Consider the following 18255-nt stretch of genomic DNA (forward strand, 5'->3'; position numbering starts at 1 on the left):
GTAAAAACTTCACATTAATCGATTTAAGTGTCGATATAATTGTGATTTTTAAAGTTTTGTTTGACGGCGAAAAATTGTTTCAGAAAGAATTTTTTGTACTTGAACTTAAATGAGAGAAGAAGAAATATCTAAACTTTGAATTATAGTTAAAGGAAAAAAAGAAAAATACTATATCGAGCGAAATTATGTTGTGAAAATTTGATTATAAGTTTATGTCTTGTAAGGTGTTTATTATTATTTTTCTGCATAATTAAGAATTTAATTTTATATGTTCATTGAAATATTCAGAGTTTAGAGACATTCGCCCGTTTAGAATCAGAATCGTACGAGTGTGATGTTTCCCATTTATTTCCAAAAAAAAGAGGAATTTTTTAAAAATGTACACTTAAGTCATTTAATTTTTTCTTTCAAATTTCAACTATATCTGTAAATTTGAAAACTAATGATATTGATATTAAATGATAGTTTCCAAGTAAAAGGCGTAGTGTAGTTTATCCAGTGCTTTTTTTATTTCACGAAAATTATTTTAATATTCTCATTAATTTTCTTATGTAATAAAGTAGTTCTATAATAAAATTACTCTATTTTTATCCTCCTTTTTGATTTTTATTTATTATTTAAAAAATCTAATATATAATATGAAAGTGTACTTTCTGTAAAAAGGAAACAATTTTTTTTTTATATAGACATAAAATTATATACAATTGTTAACTGAAAAATCGATTTTAATATTTTTCTGGAATTTTTTTTACATGTTGAAATTAGATAATTTTAATTAATCTACTTTTTTCTATCTCTTTTGTTTTTTTGTATTTTTCTTACTGTTGGAAAAATTTTTTCTCTTCTGTTTTTTACCAAAATGAGAACGTTGATTTTTCTTTGCCTCCCATTTCAATTGTTTGGGACCAGCACCATCGACAGCAGTCATTGAATTACTTGCTCCGTGTTTTGTTTTCGAATAGCCCTGTTCCTCCATCATTTCAGCAAACTTCTCTGCTGACATAAATACATTTTCATTTGATTCTTTTGAATTTTTCTTACCAAATTTCTTTTGGGAATTTTTCATCAATGACAATTCTTCACGAATTGCGTCATCGTCTGAATCTTCGTCATTAAAATCAATGTCACTGTAATCATCATCCATATTTTCCATATCATCATCATCATCATCGTCTTTATTTTCCATATCATCATCGTCCATGTTTTCCATATCTTCGTCTTCGAAATCATCACTGAAATCTTCATTTTCATTATCAAAATCTTCCTCCTCGTCCTCTACGTCACTTTCGTCTTCGTCGGAATTGCCTGCAATGAAAATTAATTCAATTATTTTCAAAAGTAAAAAAATTCTTCGCAGAAATTCAATTATGTTCAAAAATTTTTAAAAAATGCTTGTCAAAATTTTAATTATCTTTATAAATAATAAAATTCTTCTCCGAAATTCAATTATTTTCAAAATTTTGAATAATCTTGGCAAAATTTCAATTATTTCCAAAAATTTTCCTCAACTCAATGACTTTCAATATCTACTATTTTAATAAAATTTTCCAAAAGAATTCAATTATTTTTATAAATATAATAAAATTCTTTCTTATAATTCAATTATTTCCAAAAATAATAACATTTTTTATAGAGATTCAATTATTTCCATAAATATAATAAAATTCATCCTAGGAATTCAAATATTTGCAAAAATAATCAAATTTTCTACAAAATTTCAATTATTTCCAAAAATTTTATTAAAATTCTTGTCAAAATTTAAATTATTTTCAAAAATTTTTCTCAATTCAATGATTTTCAATATCTATTATTTTAATAAAATTTTCCAAAAGAATTCAATTATTTAAAAAAAAATTTGATAAAACTCTACACAAGCATATAATTATTTTCATAAATATAGTAAAATCCTTTCTAAGAATTCAATTATTTTTATAAATAATAAAACTCATCGCAAAATTTCAATTATGTTTAAAAATTGAAAAAAATTCCCGTTCAAATCCTAATTATATTTATAATAATAAAATTCTTGACAAAATTTCAATTATCTTTAAAAAATAATAGAATTCTTCTCTGAAATTCAATTATTTTCAAAAAATTTTAATAACACTTTTGGCAAAATTTCAATTATTTTCAAAAATTTTCCTCAGTACAATGATTTTCAACATCTATAGTATTTTAATAACATTTTCAAAAAGAATTCAATTATTTTTAAAAAATTATAATAAAATTCTTCGCAAACATTTAATTATTATCATAAGTAATAGATATTTCACAGAAATTCAATTATTTACAAATCTTTTATAAATTTTTTCGCAATAATTCAATTATTTTCAAAAATAATAAAATTTTTTAGAGAGATTAATTATTTTCATAAATATAATAAAATTCTTCCTAGGAATTCAATTATTTTAAAAAATAACATTTTTTATAGATTCAATTACTTTCATAAATATAATATGTTTCATCCTAGGAATTCAATTATTTCCAAATCTTTTATAAATTTTTTCGCAATAATTCAATTATTTTCAAAAATAATAAAATTTTTAGAGAGATTCAATTATTTTCATAAATATAATAAAATTCATCCTAGGAATTCAATTATTTGCAAAAAAAAAATCAAATTTTTTACAATATTTCAATTATTTACAAAAATTTTATTAAAATATTCTTGTCAAAATTCAATGATTTTCAATATCTACTATTTTAATAAAATTTTCCAAAAAAATTCAATTATTTAAAAAAAATTTTGATAAAATTCTACGCAAACATTAAATTGTTTTTATAAACAATAACATTATTTACCGAGATTTAATTATTTTCATGAATATAATAAAATCCTTTCTAAGAATTCAATTATTCTTATAAATAATAAAACTCATCGCAAAATTTCAATTATGTTTAAAAATGGAAAAAAATTCTTATCTAAATCCCAATTATCTTTAATATAATAATATAATAAATTCTTGACAAAATTTCAATTATTTTCAAAAATTTTCCTCAATTCAATGTTTTTTTATACAATTTAATCGAATTTCTCGAAAAAATATGTAATTATTCTTAAAAATTTTATTAAAATTCGTCAAAAGACTTGAATTATTAAATAAATTATTTATTTTTGTATTTAGATAATTGAACTCTAGTAGAATTTTCCAATAAAAATTACCTTTCTTTTTACTTTTCCTGGGAACAATGTCTCCGGCAATATCCAATTCTTCTAAATTGTCATTATCGGCAAGTCCGTCCAACATGTCATTAAATTCTTCGCTATTGACACTTTCATTATCTTCGTCGTCCTCATTGTCTTCGCCCTCTTTCTTGACAAAATCTTTCCTCTTCTTTAAAAATTGATAAAGAAAGAGTTCATCCACCGGAATACGATCTTCGCGTTCATTTAAATAGGCCTCGCTGTCGACGGGTACCGATCGCATACCCTGAGGAACGTAACCAGCTCTTTGTGCAAGTGGATCACCTTTCCTCGTCACTTTCTTGTTCTCCAATTTTTTCGGATTTTTGAAAACGTACCGATCTAGAAATCGAATCAAATTCAAGTCCTCCAATGGATCTCCAGAGTAGTCTATACATTTTCCTGAGAAAAAATTGATTTCTTTTAGTTAAATGATAGTATTATTGTTAAATTGTAGTTTTATAGTTTAAATTTCAAAAAAAAAATATAATAAAAATATTAAAATTTTATGCTGAAGTTGTTTTAAATTAATTTCCCACCTTCTTTAATATTGTTCGCAAAAAGTGCAACACTCGGATGAAAATGATTAACAAGCGCTAAAAGTTCATAGTAAAATGTATTATTCGCTCCAGAACCCAACGGATTACGACAAAATGGATTATACTCCTTGTCGGGATCGAATTCCTCCTTGATTGTTATTTCTTCCTTAATTTCAATCTCACTATTTTTCGTACTAATATTCGAATTGTCGACGATAACATTTGAGATTACAATATTATTTCTCTCTGTTTCGTCATTTTCTGTTTCACTATTTTCTGAATCTTCTGAATTGTCATTTTCTTCCTCTCTGCTGGATTCTTTCGTTTTCTCGATTTTAATTTCAGGCTCGATGCAGGACATAATATTGTGTGCACCTTTTTTTGAATTTAAAACCTGAGAAACTACGTAGAGAGTCGCACACGCCATATTCGCTGGATAGTATAAAATAATTTGAAAAATTCTTTTTATATAAGCCTTAAGACGAATTGTACTTTGATCGTTCTTCATTACACGGTATAATAAATTTAGAAAAATGGCACGTTTATTGCCGACACCTATTTGTGGATCCAGTAATTTTCTATAGAAGGCGGAATAAAATCTGTTTAATTGTTGTTCATTCTTTCCGACCACCTGAAAGAATTCGAGAAATTTTTTAAATTCTTCTTAAGTAAATAAATAAATAAAATATCTATTTTAAAATTAATAGTCAAGATAATCTTAAGATTAATAAAAAATTATAATCCATATTAATAATCGTTGTATTCCGGTAATCTGTTCGCAGTTTGAAGTCAGTTGCTGTTTGCTTTTTTTATTCCTAACATTTTAAATAATTTCTCTTTTTAAATGTTTAAAATTTAATAAATTCTTCGACATAATTCAATTATTTTTAAAAATACAAGAATTTTCGGTGGAATTCAATTATTTTAAATACAATTTTAATTGAATTCCAGGGAAAATTAAATTATTTTTAAACATGTTTTTTAATTTCATCAAAATAATTCAATAAAATTAATAAATTTAGTAAATTTTTCACAGGAATTCAATTATTTTAAATACAATTTTAATTGAATTCTTGTCAAAAATTCACTTATTTTTTTCAATTTTGCAAAAATTCAATTATTTGTTGAAATAATAAATTTTTTCGCAGGAATTCAGTTATTTAAAAGAGTTTTAATAAAATTCTATTCAAGAATTCAATTATTTTCAGAAATAATTAAATTGTTGATGTACTAAAAATCATTGAATTCTTGTAAAGTATTTACAAAAAAAAAAAATGAAAATAATTGAATTCAATTTAAGAATTCCATCAAAATTTGTTTCAATAATTGAATTCTTGCGAGAAAAATGTAATTAAAATTCTTGGAAAGAAAGGAGTTTTTTCAAATAAGTTTTACTGAAAACTTTAAAAATAATTGAATTTTAAGTTTTTAAAATAATTGAGTTTATTATTAATTGTAATTAATGATTTTCCTATTAAATTGTATTAAAATTATTCTTAGAAAATTAAATTCTTTTAAACAATTTTATTAGAGTTTTTGTAAATAATTACATTTTTTTCTGAAGAATTTCATTAAATTTCGTAAAAATAATGTAATTTTTTGATAAATTTTTATTTTTTTACTAATTTGTAAATTTTATTAAAATAAATTAATTTTAATTGAAAATAATTGAAATTTACAAAGAATTTTATTAAAAATTTTTGAGAATAATTGAATTGTTTAAAAAAAATTTATTACAATTTTGAAAAATAATTGAACCTGTTAAAGAAACTTTATTAAAATTATCTTGAATATAGTTGAATTTTTTCCTAGAAATTTTATTAAAATTGTATTGAAAATAATTGAATTTCTCAGAAATATTTTATTATTTATAAAAATAATTGAATTCTTGCCAAGAATTTTCCATTTTTTAAAAAGAATTGAATTGATTCGAAGAATTTATAAAAATTGTTGAAAATAATTGGATTTATATTAAAACTCTTGAAAATAATTGAATTCAACTAATATTTTTTAAAATAATTGTGTTCTTTAGAGAAATTTTATTAAAATTGTATTGAAAATAATTGAATTCCTTCGAAATATTTTATTATTTATGAAAATAATTGAATTTCTTTGTAGAATTTTATTATTTATTAAAATATTTTAATTCTTGAGAAGAATTTTCTTATTTATGAAAATAATTAAATATTCTTGGGGAGGATTTTACTATTCATAAAAATAATTTTATTGGTTCGAAGGATTTTATCTGAATTTTTGAAAATATAATATTTTTTAATTTACAAAATAATAAGAAATAGAATACTGAGTTCTGCGCACTGGCGCGCGTATCATTTGCTAGTACTTTAATATTTTGGAATATTTTTTGAATTTCTTACCTGAAAGAGAAGACTGAGAGCATTTAGGGACACATTGAAAGATCCGACATGAACGACTTTATAAAGGGAATCAATATGATCATTGAGCTTTTGTGATTCGACTTTTGAGAAACGATAGGCGCGATTAACACCCGTTAAAATTGCAGCCATCATTCGACTGTCGGGTTCACCCTTCTTGAGACTCGCTTTAAAGAACGAAAAATAGACGTCAATTAAATTATTTGCCGTTTCCGTGTCTTCACGATCCAATACAAATTGCGTGAGGAGACAAATTGCATAATATTGTGCCCTCGACGATACATTGTTTCGAAATAAAAGTTTTTCCACTTCACGAAGAACAATAACTTTCATATTTGAATGTTCGAATAGTAATTTATTCAAACAGAATATCACCTTTGATGCGACTTTATTACTGGGATCGCCAATTTTATTTACCAGAAAATCAAGTAATTTGTGTTCTTGTTCTCCATTTCCCATTAAAAGATCATTCATAACTGCAACAGCTTTCTCACGATTTGAATCGACAGTGTTCGATGCAATTTGTGAGAGGGAAATGATAAATTTTTCATAGATTTCCTTCAGTTGATCTTCAAAATACCAATGGGCGAGTAATTTATTTTTTGACATAAAAGGAACACCTTTCTCATGTTTAATTGTAATTCCAATATTATCAAGTTTGTCTAAATCTTGTTCTTCGAATTTTATTAATTTGTAGTTTGGATGAAGTAAATCGGAGAGAAAAAGATCGCGAAGTGCTGTGATTATTGTGCTGCATTGATTTTGCTTTGATGCTTTTACTTGACCGATGAGTGATGTTAAACGTGATAAATTATGTTTTGGACTGTCTTGTATTAAAACAATGCTGGCTGCAACTTTATCCGAACTTGTTCCTTGTGATAGAGCAGTTTTAAGCCATCCATATTCTGAATTTTTCGATTTTGATTGTTTCAATTGATAGGCAGTTGTTTCTGCTTCGAGAAATCTTTTAGCCTCGGCTTTTAAATCCATTACAATGATTTCTGTCTTTGAGTGAGTACATGATTTTTGTGTTTTTGGATATTCCTCGTACCATTTTTTATTTGTCGATGGAGCCAAATAATCGGCAACAGTCTTCATCTAATTGCAAAAATTAATAGAAATTTTCATATTTAAAGGGTTTGAAATTATTCTTAAATTTAATTTACAATACTAATAAATAAATTACAATCATTTACTTAGAGGCTATTTAAATCATTTTAATATTAATTTAAGGCTATTTCCTTAATTTAATAACATACAATATTTATAGGTTAAAAAAAATAACCTCCAAAATTGGAGTAAAACGATTTTTTTAAGTTGTAATTCACGTATATAATTAAAAGTAAACGACATTAGAAAGTAGAATTATTTGTTATTTTAATTAATGTTAAGTATCTTAATAAAAACTTACATTTTGCCAAGATAAATAATATTTCACGTGGTGTATACTTTTTACGCTTTACCACCCGTATCTTTCTGTGTATAAAGGTACCGACTAAGGTTTGATGACGGTTGTTGTAATGTCTCGCTTGACCGGTAGGGCGGCGCTGTGATTCGTCTGCCTGACAATAATATGGCTATATATTGTTTTTGGCGGTAAATTGCAGTAAACTGTCAATAAAGATCGCCGAAAAAAATTTTGTTAGCAGAGTTAATTTAAAATTAGCTTTTTAAAATTTTATTATTGAGTACTATAAAGCCAAAGTGATTATATTATGGCATTATCGGCAGGATATAAAGGACACAGATGTGTTGTTCCGAACTGTAATTCTGGATACGATTCCTGCAAAGAAAAAGTTCATCTTTTTTCAGTTCCAAAGGAGGAAGAACTTCGAAAAAAATGGGAGAATGCTATCCCTCGGGCAAATTTTATTTTAAAAAGTGGATTAGTGGTGTGCCACAAACATTTTTTACCCGAGGAAATAATCACGAAACGTGAGGTTAAGGACCCCCAGGGAAATGTTATGGCATCGGTTTGTTTACCTTTTATATTTTTAATCTTTTGTCACTTTTGTTTCGCAATTTTGTGTTGTTTGAAATAATTTTTAATTATTAAAGTTTAAAATTAAAAGTCAAAATTACTGCAAGGTAATTTATTTTTTTATTTTTAAAAATTGCGACTTTTCCTCAAAATATTACAATAAAATACTACCCATTTCTTGATATAAAAAATATATTTCGATTTTTATAGTGTGAAAACTAACTATAGACAAATATTCCAAAAATTATTTTTAAATAATATATTTTTTAAATAATTAAATTATAATATGATTAAAAATTTTTTGAATATAGTTGAAATTTTGTAAAATTTAATTTAAATTAATTGAATTGTCGAACATTTCAATAAAATATGTTTAAGTATAAATTTAAAAATGAAAATTATCGTTCAAGAATTATATTAAAATTACATATTCCCAAAAATTCAAATACATACAAGAAGTAATAACATTAAATTTGTTTAGAATATTTTTAACAACTTGGAGTAAACAATCATATTCAAAATTTTTAATTAAAAATTATTCAAAAAATTAATTTTTTTTAAAATCATAGAATAATTCTTTTAAAAAATTCAATTATTTTTAAAAAATTACATTACAATATGTTTAAGAAACTAATTTTTAAAATTTACTTTTTTATGTCGTTAAAATTTCAGAAAAATAATTTTTAATATTATTAATTAAATTTTTTTATATTTTAAAGTTGTCTGTAGTTATATTCTTTTTTTATTAAAAATTGTTTTATTTTTTACAGGAGACTTTAAAAAAGCCTTATCCAGTTAAAGGAAGCGTACCAAGCCAATTCCCCAATTGTCCGGCATATTTATCTAAACCAATGAGGAAAAGAAAAAAACCTAAAGACAGGTCTGCTTTAGACGGAAACTTTAAGAAGAAACGAAAGAATAACAAGGAGGACCATGTCAGCGATTTAATTAACGAAAATTGTGATAATGCCGTTGAGATAAATTATTTAAATAGCCAACCTTCGGAAAAAACATCTGAGAACACTGATATAATTCATGATACAGGATTACCGGAAAATGTCGAAACTTTTCAAAATGATACCAACCATAGTGCAGAGGATTTGAACTCACCTTTGAATGATGATTCATCAGAATTTAATTTAACATTAATAGAGCGACAGAGGGTCTTTGATGAAATATTTAACAATAAAAACAGTATTGACATTACAGGCGGGTGGAATCGTCGACAAGTTGAGGAAAACTTTAAGTGCATCGAAATTACAAAATGCATTTCTCGAAAAGTGCAAAATACAATTAAATTTGTTAGTTCGAAAAAAATAATATTACTCCCTGACTTGGAAATTCAAATTGAAATTTCCGGAATACCTGTTTCTATAGATAAAGTTGGTCTAGAAAATAACATTTCTAGTGTAAAAGATATTGAAAATGTAATGATAACATTAGACAATATCAAAACTTGTACGGGTTGTGCAGAATCAAATGCAACTAGAAATGTGGAGACGTCTGTTGCAATGCGAGATTGTAATGGAGTTTTACGCCATTTTAAGTGCCCTGTGGTCATCACTGAGAGCAATAAAATATCACGTTGTAAATTCTGTGCAAGCACTAGAAAAGTTCTCTCGAATAAATATATGAGATTGAAAAAACATAAACAAATGAAGCAATTAAACCTGAAATTGTCAAATCCTGCAGAACAGAAAAAACTTATGACAATGAGAACATTGTATTACAAAGCTCAACGAAAAAAAAAATTTTATCAGGACAAATATCGTGATTGTGTTTCAGAATTAAGTAAATGTCAAAAAGAAATGTCGTCATACACAGATGAAAAAATAGAAGAAAAATTATTAAATCATAATATAAGTATTAATGAAAGACTCGTCATAAAGGAAATTTTAAAAAGTTCAAAACATGATAACAAAAAGGGTAATCGATATTCACAAGAGTGGATTTTGCAGTGTCTATTATTCCACATGCGATCCCCGGCTGCGTATAGGATGTTGAGAGACGCTAAACTATTACCTCTTCCTTGTACGAGTACTATTAGGAAGTAAGTACTGTATTCTCTAATTTTATATTATTAATATTTATTGTATTTTAAATAATATTTCATAAAATAATTTTGTTTTTAAAATAGATATTTATCTTTGGTTGATACACCGTGTGGATTTGATTCCAACTATTTGGAATTATTTTCGGAGCACTTGGCAAAACTACCTGAATTACTACGACATGGCATCTTACTTTTGGATGAAATATCGACAAGGAAGAATGTTCGATTAAATACCAAGACGATGGAATTTTCAGGGTTGACTGACTTTGGTGACAATAATTCAACGACCACTGTAAACGAGCAGGCCGACCATGGCCTTGTTTTGATGTACCACCCCTTAATGGAGTCGTTTGCCCAGCCAATTGCAGTATGCACTTCAAAAGGCCCAGTATCTGGAGAGAATTTATCAAAATTAATTATCCAAGCCATTGTTGTTTTGGAAAAAGCAGGAGCTCAGATACACGGAGTTGTCACCGATAGTGCTACTACAAATCGCAAATTTTGGACAATGGTGGGTGTTAGTGGAGAGCTTGACGGGGTTCAGAGCTGGTTTCCTCATCCGACTGTTGAGAGCCGCAAAGTTTTCGTCTTTGCAGATACACCACACCTTTTCAAAAATATACGAAATTGCTTATATAATAGGAAAAAATTACAGGTAATTATAAATTGTGTCAATTATTTAGATAATGGAATTATACGCATTTCCGTAAAAATTGACATCATCTTAACATTTTAGGTTTCATCTAAGGATAAACCAATTCTTTGGAAACACATAGAACTTTTATACGAGTGTGATAGCAAAAATATGAATGCAAGACTATGTCCCAAATTAACACAGCAACACATAAAACCGGATTTTATGTTAAAGATGCGTGTAAATTTGGCTGTACAGGTAAATTTTTCTTTTTTAAATTTAATTTTTAAGAATAAAGTTTAAATAAATAATTTATATTTCATCAATATTCTTACTATATTATTAAAAAAATTTTTTTTTTATTTTGTTTGACGAAGAATTTTTACGATTTAAAATATTTTATCACAATAGGTGCTAAGCAGATCAGTAGGAACAGCTCTTCTGAAAATGAAAAATTATTTTCCTGATTTATTTGATGGTTGTGAAGCTACAGCCGAATTTTGTTTGAGGATGAACAATTTATTTGATAATTTAAATGAAATTACACCTGAAAAAGGACTTCGACCAGGATCTGCAAATTACAATGTAAACATTTTTCATATTTAACTTATTGATTAATGATAACAAATTTTCTAATTTACCTTTTCATAAAGACAACATATACGTACAATAAAAAGTTATATTCTTTTAGGAACTTCGTAAATTTTTAGAGTGGCTTGACAGTTGGGAACGAAGAGTTTTAAGCTCAGAAATTCTAGAAAGTGACTTTTTACCAAAACCTACAGCCACTGGATTGAGAGTTACTATTAATTCGACAATCGAATTGTCAGAAATATTACTTGACAAATGTAAATTTAATTATGTATTGACTGGATACATTAATCAAGACCCTTTAGAGGTAATGTAACTTTTTATTTTCCAAGTATATATCTAATTTAAATATATATAAAATTTCTATCCGAAAAATAGTATAAATAATAAAATTATTGTTGTCAGTGTTCCTGTCCACTCTCACATTAACAACGATAACAACTTTTCTTCGATAAGCAGATCCTACTCATCAATTTTAGAGACAAGGCCTATTCAACGTGTCATTGCGAAAGCAGAAAAAATCAACATAAAATATTCTTTTCCTCTATAGGTGCAAATGGATGAATTCTATGCAGTTTTTTTAAAAAGGAGCAGAAATTTATTACATGTTAATACTGTGTGTGTCCTGCATGCAAATAATTGTGTTTACTGTCGAGAAATATTAGTTAATTATTTTTTTATGTTTTGAATCTACATAAAAATATAAAATTTGTCATTTATATTTTTTTATATTTATCAAACTGTAATCAATACGAAATTCAAGGTTGCCACAAATCATAGAATTCAGGGGAAAATGAAGGAAAGTAAAATTGGTTAAAGAGATCAGGGTAAAGTCAGGAAATATTATCAAAAGTACTTAAAAAATGGTAAATTTTTAAAATTTATAAAAAAATTCTTGATTTTTGTGCCCAAAAATTTTTGAATATATTTTATATTTTTTGAAAAATCTCAATTACTAAAAAAAAATAATTATAGTAATTAAGTATTAATTAGTAATTAATGAATTACTTTTTTCTCATTGAAAAAAAAGTTAGGGGAAAGCAAAATTAAATTTTTGTGGTAACCCTGATATTTTTTGGCAATTTTTAGTATTTTATTAACAAACTCACGTTAATTTAATTTATTAATAATATTTATAAGTTGTATTTTTATACAAAAAATAAAAATTACTTAGTATCTTTTAATGATCATTAGGAGTTGCAATTATTTAAATACATTTTGAGAATTATATTTTTCAGATTTATTTCTAACACATTTTCTTACTCTTTATTTAGCGTTTCTTTGGAACAATTCGTTTGGCTGGTGGTACGAATGATCATCCCTGTACTCCCACCTTCTTACAATTGTACAAAATTTTGACTTTGTACAATGTCCTAAAGCCTCCTAAACTCGGAAATTGTTCAAATTTGAATGACGAATGTATGCAACCTCTAATTACAATATCCAGATTGAAAGAAATTTATCATCATAAAGAAAAAAACGGATTTTTAGAAATTAAGCAAAAATTAAATATTATTGTAGTCAACGAAGACACAGACTTTTGTGATTTCATTAATGCTGTGGAACACGACTACGCTATTCCCGAAATAATAGATTGCCTTTTATATTATACAACTGAGTTTGTCTGTAATTATATTCGAAAACGGGTAAAATGTTTAAATTGTTTAAGTAGTTTTCTTTCAACGTCAAACGTTGAAACAGACACTACTTTCTTTAAATCGGATGATTTACCTCGCAGCTTCGGTAGATTTATAAATCCACAAAAGGAATTAATCCATCCAAATCGTACAATGTACGATTTAATGATGGTCCTCGAAGGATTATTTCGCAAGCACGGTCATTTTCGAAATGCATTCGAGTTAATTACAAATGAATTATCATCTTTTCAAATAAAATTATCATTTAAATGTAAAGAACACCCTGAAATTGTAGGCGAAATAATCAGTTATATAGTTCAATACTTTTTCCAAATTAGATCGAGAGAATTTCTGAAAAGTGAATTGGTTAACGTAAAAAATAAAAAGAGTGCCATGAAGAAAAAAATGGCTAAACTCTGTGACACATAAAGAAATTAATCTTTATAATTTTATAATTGAATAAAATGATACCTTTTAATCAACGTATATTATTTGTTTCTTATTTCATATTACCTATTGTAATTTTAATTTTCGTAAACAATAAAACAATCTATTAATTTTTTATGTAAATCTAATCCCACTGATATTATTTATATATATTTCGAATTTTACTTTTTTTCTATATTATTTCTAAAAATATTTTTTAGTTTAAAAAATTTTTAATAATCAATTAATTAATTATAGTAATATTATAAAAATTATTGTTTTAAATAAATAATATAATAATAAATTATTATTATAATTATAATAATTAATTAATTATATTCATTAATAATATATAATAAATAACTTTATTTAAAATACTTATTTAAACTGAAAAAAAAGTTTTAAAAACGAAAATTTTTATAGTTATTTAATTATATTTAATATAGTACATATGCATGACTTTTTTAAATTCGCAAAAAATACAATTGTTTAAATTAATTAATTAATAATTTTACATATATAAATATATAATATATTATATTGGTAATAAATTAATAATTAATTATAATTCAATGTTATCCTATGCATAATGCATATTTGCCGGGCAGATGTTCACAAGCGCCGCCCTACGGCCACTTTGCTTACTAACTTCACTGTCATCATACTGTAGTCAGTGCTGCCCATAGCAAATAGTCTAAGACATATATGGGTGGCTTTACGAAAACATTACTATCGAGTGAAGTTAGCCTTGAACTGATCAATCGTATTGTTTTGATGGTGAGCAAGTTCACTCCGATCATCAGTAAACTAAAAATTGCGGGAACGCGAAAGTAGGCAATTGAAAAATCTATTTTATTTCACTTTTTTCTCGTATTAATTGAATTCGTACCGTTAATTTCTAGTAGCGATACGTTTTATGAAGCTGATTTTTACATAAATGACAGTTTTCAAAGTAGTCCGGTTGATAATTTTTCATCAAAATATCGTATTCTCGGTTTCGTAGTGCAAACATAACCTCAAATCAGAAAAAGTCGAAAAGTGCTATTTTCGTTCATCGAGACAAAAGTACTTTAAAATATGTTTTTCGGGTGAAAATTCTAGTGTTTTAGCAAAAAAAAAAAACAATTATTTATTGTCGCAATCTTTACATTAACAAATTGGAATCAAAATTCCGCTATTGCCGCGATAATCAAGTGCATCACGTGACTTAAACATCGAATTCATGTATTCAAAATTTAGTCTCTTTTCAGTGTATTATCTAAAGGAAGAGGGAATTTTTACTAAAAACAAACAGAATAATTAATTAACTACTATTTCAACTTGTAATTCTATTTATTTAATATTTATGACGACAATCGTAGAATTTAGGTTCAATTCCCGCCAATAATCGATAAGTTCGATATCGAGAGTCGATAAGCGGCAAAGTTCACTCCACTCGCATCAGTAGCTGGAAATTGCGGGAACGCGTAACTCATCACTTGAAAAACGTATTTTGTTTCACTTTTTTCTCGTATAATATTAATTCCTCTGGTTAATTTTTATTAACGTATTCAAAAAAGTTGTTGTTTTTATATAAACAGTAGTTTCTAATTTGTTCCTGTTGATAAATTGGGTGCAAAAAAGTGTTTATTTCCTGCGGTACTGTAGTGCGAACGTAACCTCAAATTTAAAAAACTCGAACTGTGCGTTTTGTGTCGCAGTTTTGCGAGATTGTTGTGGGTTTAAAAAGTGTTTCGAAGTGAAAAATTCAGTGTTCTGATGGAAAAAAGTGCTGATTATTTATTACTGGATGGATTTATCAATTGGAGGATGCAAGGAATCGAAGATCGAAATTTTCGTCAGAGAATGTAAGTCAGAAAGTAAGAAATATGAAAATTTTATTACATTGAAAGTAAATTTCTGTAGATTATACAAAAATTGCGATTATTAAAAACATTTTTGAGAGTTAAGTGTTAAACTATTTTTAAGAATTGGAAAATTCCGTGAAATTTGTAAGACAAAATAGAATTTCATGATGAATTGTAATAACAATGAACTATGATACATTATTTATAACTTTTACTTCAAACATTCATATTTATGCCATTCGCCATATTGAAATTAAATAAATATTTACAAATACTTTGCACAAAGAACACAAATTTAAAGAGTAAATTAGAAAAAAAAAATTAGAAACTAAACGCCTCATAAACATTCGCTCCCAAAGTTTTAAGTTTATCGTTTAATGTTAATCGTTGTAACCAATCAGAAGGAACATCTCTCGATGTTGGAACATCCGGAACTTGTCCATTGATTATAGGAATTATTTTAGCCATTGGCATTGCAATTTTATTTAAATCGACAAATTCATCTGCTGCTTTCTGGGTCCATATTGTTTCCATTCCATTCGATGTTCCTGGAAGTGGCAGAGCCTTTTTCGTTACTCCATTACTTCTAGTATTCGAATCGCCAAAATACTCTGAAATATGATCAATTATAAGGACAAATCCACTTCTGATACTCGTTTGTATCAAATTTTCAACTTCTTCACTTTCTAATAGATCCAGAGTCTCGTTAATCATTTTCGTTAAAATCAAATTCTTCTCATCTTTCTCGCAACTCGGTGGAATCATGTAATTCGTTAAATTTTTAACTGGATCAGTTTTCGAATCGGCCGAAACAAGTGACATTATCGACCAATAAATTTGTTCCAAATCACGTAGTGTTAATTTATCGCGTAACGATGTTGACGCTGTTATTTCTTCAACTTTCTCCTTAATAAGTGCACAAAGTTTATCAATTCCCTCATCCATGAAATAACCACAAAGTGACATGTATTTTTGTTGCGTTATTTCATCGGCTTTCTCGGTGATATTCGTATTTTGTGAAGCTTTAAACATATAACCACCGACGAGATTCAATTGAATTCGAAGAGTTGCCACTAACATGGCGTGTGCATAAATTATAACTGCCGATCTTGAAATTGCGAGAATTTTCAAATGATTCCATGTCGCGACCTTATCGGTACATCCATTGCGAAGTTTATTGACAATTGTCTCGGTGTCCAATACTTTTGTCACTGAATTACGAACACTTGTGCCTAATGTTAATATTGTTTGATCACACGTTCTCTCTGTACTTTCAAAATGTTGAGATCGTCGTGTTCGCTCGAGAAGTTCTCGTACTTCTTTCTCTTGCCACTCGCGAAGTTTACGTTGAGTATATCTTGTGATTAGAATAAAACCACCCAGCACCACTCCGCTGACAATAAACTTTCGTTTATGTCGATTTAAAAATCCTCGAAATCGTGAAAACATTTTTGTATCTTGGGGAAAAATTAATTTGATTTAATTTGTTTTAAAATTAAGTTTAGCAATGGGGCTATTTCCATTTTTTGCTCTTCAATTGCAAAAATTTATTCTGATTTTTTCAAGAAAGTTAAGGAATGCTTTTTTCTGGAATTTTTCTCTTGAATAACCTAAAACACAATTTTTATATTAATAGAAAAATAATAATAGAAAAATAATAATAATAATAATAGTAATAATAATATTAACAATAGAAATTAAAATAAATAGTTATAATAAATTATGTAAACATACATTAGTTTAAATAATTAAAAATAAAAAAGTATAAAATAATTTCTAATCTCAAGAGTGCTTGCAAACATAACCAAACTTATCATTAATAATTGTCACGGTTGTCACTAAATGATAAGAAAAATTACAGTAGATAATTCAACAATAAATAATTTTACCTTATAATTGTTCCATTTACGTCCTCTTTACAATAAAATATATATTTTTTCCAAAGTATCAAAGTAACTCCAAAAATTTTAATTTAATCTGAAAATATAAAAATTAAAGTTTAGATTGATTACACTGTTAATTAACAGAGATAAAGAAAAATTGCGAGAATAAGAATTTATCAATATATTATATTATATATTAAACAAAAACACACTGTTTGATGAGTAAACTAACCTGAATATTCTATGAAATCAAATATCATTCTGAAAATGTTGTAAGAAAGGCAAAGATTCACACCTTTTGAACTTTGGTTTAAAAAATAAATATTTAAATCACATGGACATTTTTATTTGAAAAAAAGTTGTCTGATTTTGACCTTTAATCTTATAAAGTAAAGAGTTGTTGATTAGATTTTTTTTAATAAAAAATGTCGCATTGGTGACAGACACGATGTCGATAATGTCGGAGAGAAAATTTAGATAAAGAAAAATTCGTTCTTATCATGACGATCGATAAAAGTGATTTAAATTTAAAATTTGATTTTAGAAATAAACAAAACAGAAAATTTCTGTTGACAATTATTTCGCTTTTAAAATAAGAAAATAAACGAAAAATTTAAAATTAAATAAAAATTAATAATTTAATTTCCAAATTGACAATTTCTTTTATTATATTTATTTTGAAGAATTCTATTGATTAATTAATTATTCTAGGTATTAATAATAAATTAATATTAATATTACTTATCATTACTTTTTTATATTTGCCTTTTTAAATTTTTTAATACTCAAAGAATTTTTTAATTTTAAATATAATTTTGTAAATTTAATTTTAAGTTTTCAATCTTTTATTTTTAATTGTAATTATTTTCTAAAATTAATTAATACCTATTAACAGTAAATTAATATTAATTTTAATACTATTTATAATTATTAGGTATAGAAATAATTAAATTATTTCTATAAATTTTATTAAAAATTTTAACAAATAATTGAATTCTTCCGAAGAATGTTATTATTTCTAAAAATAATTGAATTCTTGCAAAGAATTTTATCATTTACAATTAAATAATTAAATTGTTTCGAAGAA

The 18255-nt window shown here is 25.8% G+C and overlaps 3 protein-coding genes across 4 annotated transcripts; 1 reads left to right on the top strand and 2 right to left on the bottom strand.

Moving 5' to 3' along the window:
• Positions 1 to 53: 53 nt before the first annotated feature.
• Positions 54 to 14306, bottom strand: LOC122511736 (CCAAT/enhancer-binding protein zeta). Its single transcript, XM_043627173.1, has 6 exons — positions 14158 to 14306; positions 7528 to 7579; positions 6099 to 7214; positions 3724 to 4354; positions 3164 to 3586; positions 54 to 1305 (listed from the first exon to the last, which is right to left on the bottom strand). The coding sequence occupies exons 3-6, from the start codon at positions 7212 to 7214 to the stop codon at positions 791 to 793; spliced, it is 2685 nt and encodes an 894-aa protein (XP_043483108.1). The 5' UTR covers positions 7528 to 7579; positions 14158 to 14306; the 3' UTR covers positions 54 to 790.
• LOC122511737 lies at positions 7573 to 12225 on the top strand. 2 transcript variants are annotated; one of them, XM_043627174.1, is made up of 7 exons: positions 7573 to 8089; positions 8868 to 10147; positions 10235 to 10805; positions 10887 to 11042; positions 11196 to 11369; positions 11476 to 11682; positions 11781 to 12225. In XM_043627174.1, the coding sequence occupies exons 1-7, from the start codon at positions 7832 to 7834 to the stop codon at positions 11802 to 11804; spliced, it is 2670 nt and encodes an 889-aa protein (XP_043483109.1). In that variant the 5' UTR covers positions 7573 to 7831; the 3' UTR covers positions 11805 to 12225. The 2 variants fall into 2 exon arrangements, with proteins under 2 accessions (XP_043483109.1, XP_043483110.1); XM_043627175.1 differs by having other exon boundaries at positions 11754 to 11794.
• A 992-nt stretch (positions 14307 to 15298) lies between the features above and the next one.
• LOC122511742 (peroxisomal biogenesis factor 3) lies at positions 15299 to 17622 on the bottom strand. The gene is made up of 3 exons (XM_043627183.1): positions 17401 to 17622; positions 17175 to 17262; positions 15299 to 16895 (listed from the first exon to the last, which is right to left on the bottom strand). Exon 3 carries the CDS (start codon positions 16732 to 16734, stop codon positions 15607 to 15609), a length of 1128 nt encoding a protein of 375 aa, XP_043483118.1. The 5' UTR covers positions 16735 to 16895; positions 17175 to 17262; positions 17401 to 17622; the 3' UTR covers positions 15299 to 15606.
• Positions 17623 to 18255: the final 633 nt, after the last annotated feature.

Source organism: Leptopilina heterotoma, unplaced genomic scaffold (assembly GCF_015476425.1).
Source record: "Leptopilina heterotoma isolate Lh14 unplaced genomic scaffold, ASM1547642v1 Lhet_9, whole genome shotgun sequence".
NCBI lineage: Eukaryota > Metazoa > Arthropoda > Insecta > Hymenoptera > Figitidae > Leptopilina > Leptopilina heterotoma.

Excerpts from the sequence above, each read along its gene's own strand:
- LOC122511737 (XM_043627174.1), top strand. The coding sequence starts at position 7,832 with ATGGCATTATCGGCAGGATATAAAGGACACAGATGTGTTGTTCCGAAC. Across the intron at positions 8,090-8,867 it reads AGGGAAATGTTATGGCATCG|GAGACTTTAAAAAAGCCTTA; the intron begins GTTTGTTTACCT and ends TATTTTTTACAG. Across the intron at positions 11,043-11,195 it reads GTGTAAATTTGGCTGTACAG|GTGCTAAGCAGATCAGTAGG; the intron begins GTAAATTTTTCT and ends TTATCACAATAG.
- LOC122511742 (XM_043627183.1), bottom strand. The coding sequence starts at position 16,734 with ATGTTTTCACGATTTCGAGGATTTTTAAATCGACATAAACGAAAGTTT.
- LOC122511736 (XM_043627173.1), bottom strand. The coding sequence starts at position 7,214 with ATGAAGACTGTTGCCGATTATTTGGCTCCATCGACAAATAAAAAATGG. Across the intron at positions 4,355-6,098 it reads CTCTCAGTCTTCTCTTTCAG|GTGGTCGGAAAGAATGAACA; the intron begins GTAAGAAATTCA and ends GAATTCTTTCAG. Across the intron at positions 3,587-3,723 it reads TGCGAACAATATTAAAGAAG|GAAAATGTATAGACTACTCT; the intron begins GTGGGAAATTAA and ends ATTTTTTCTCAG.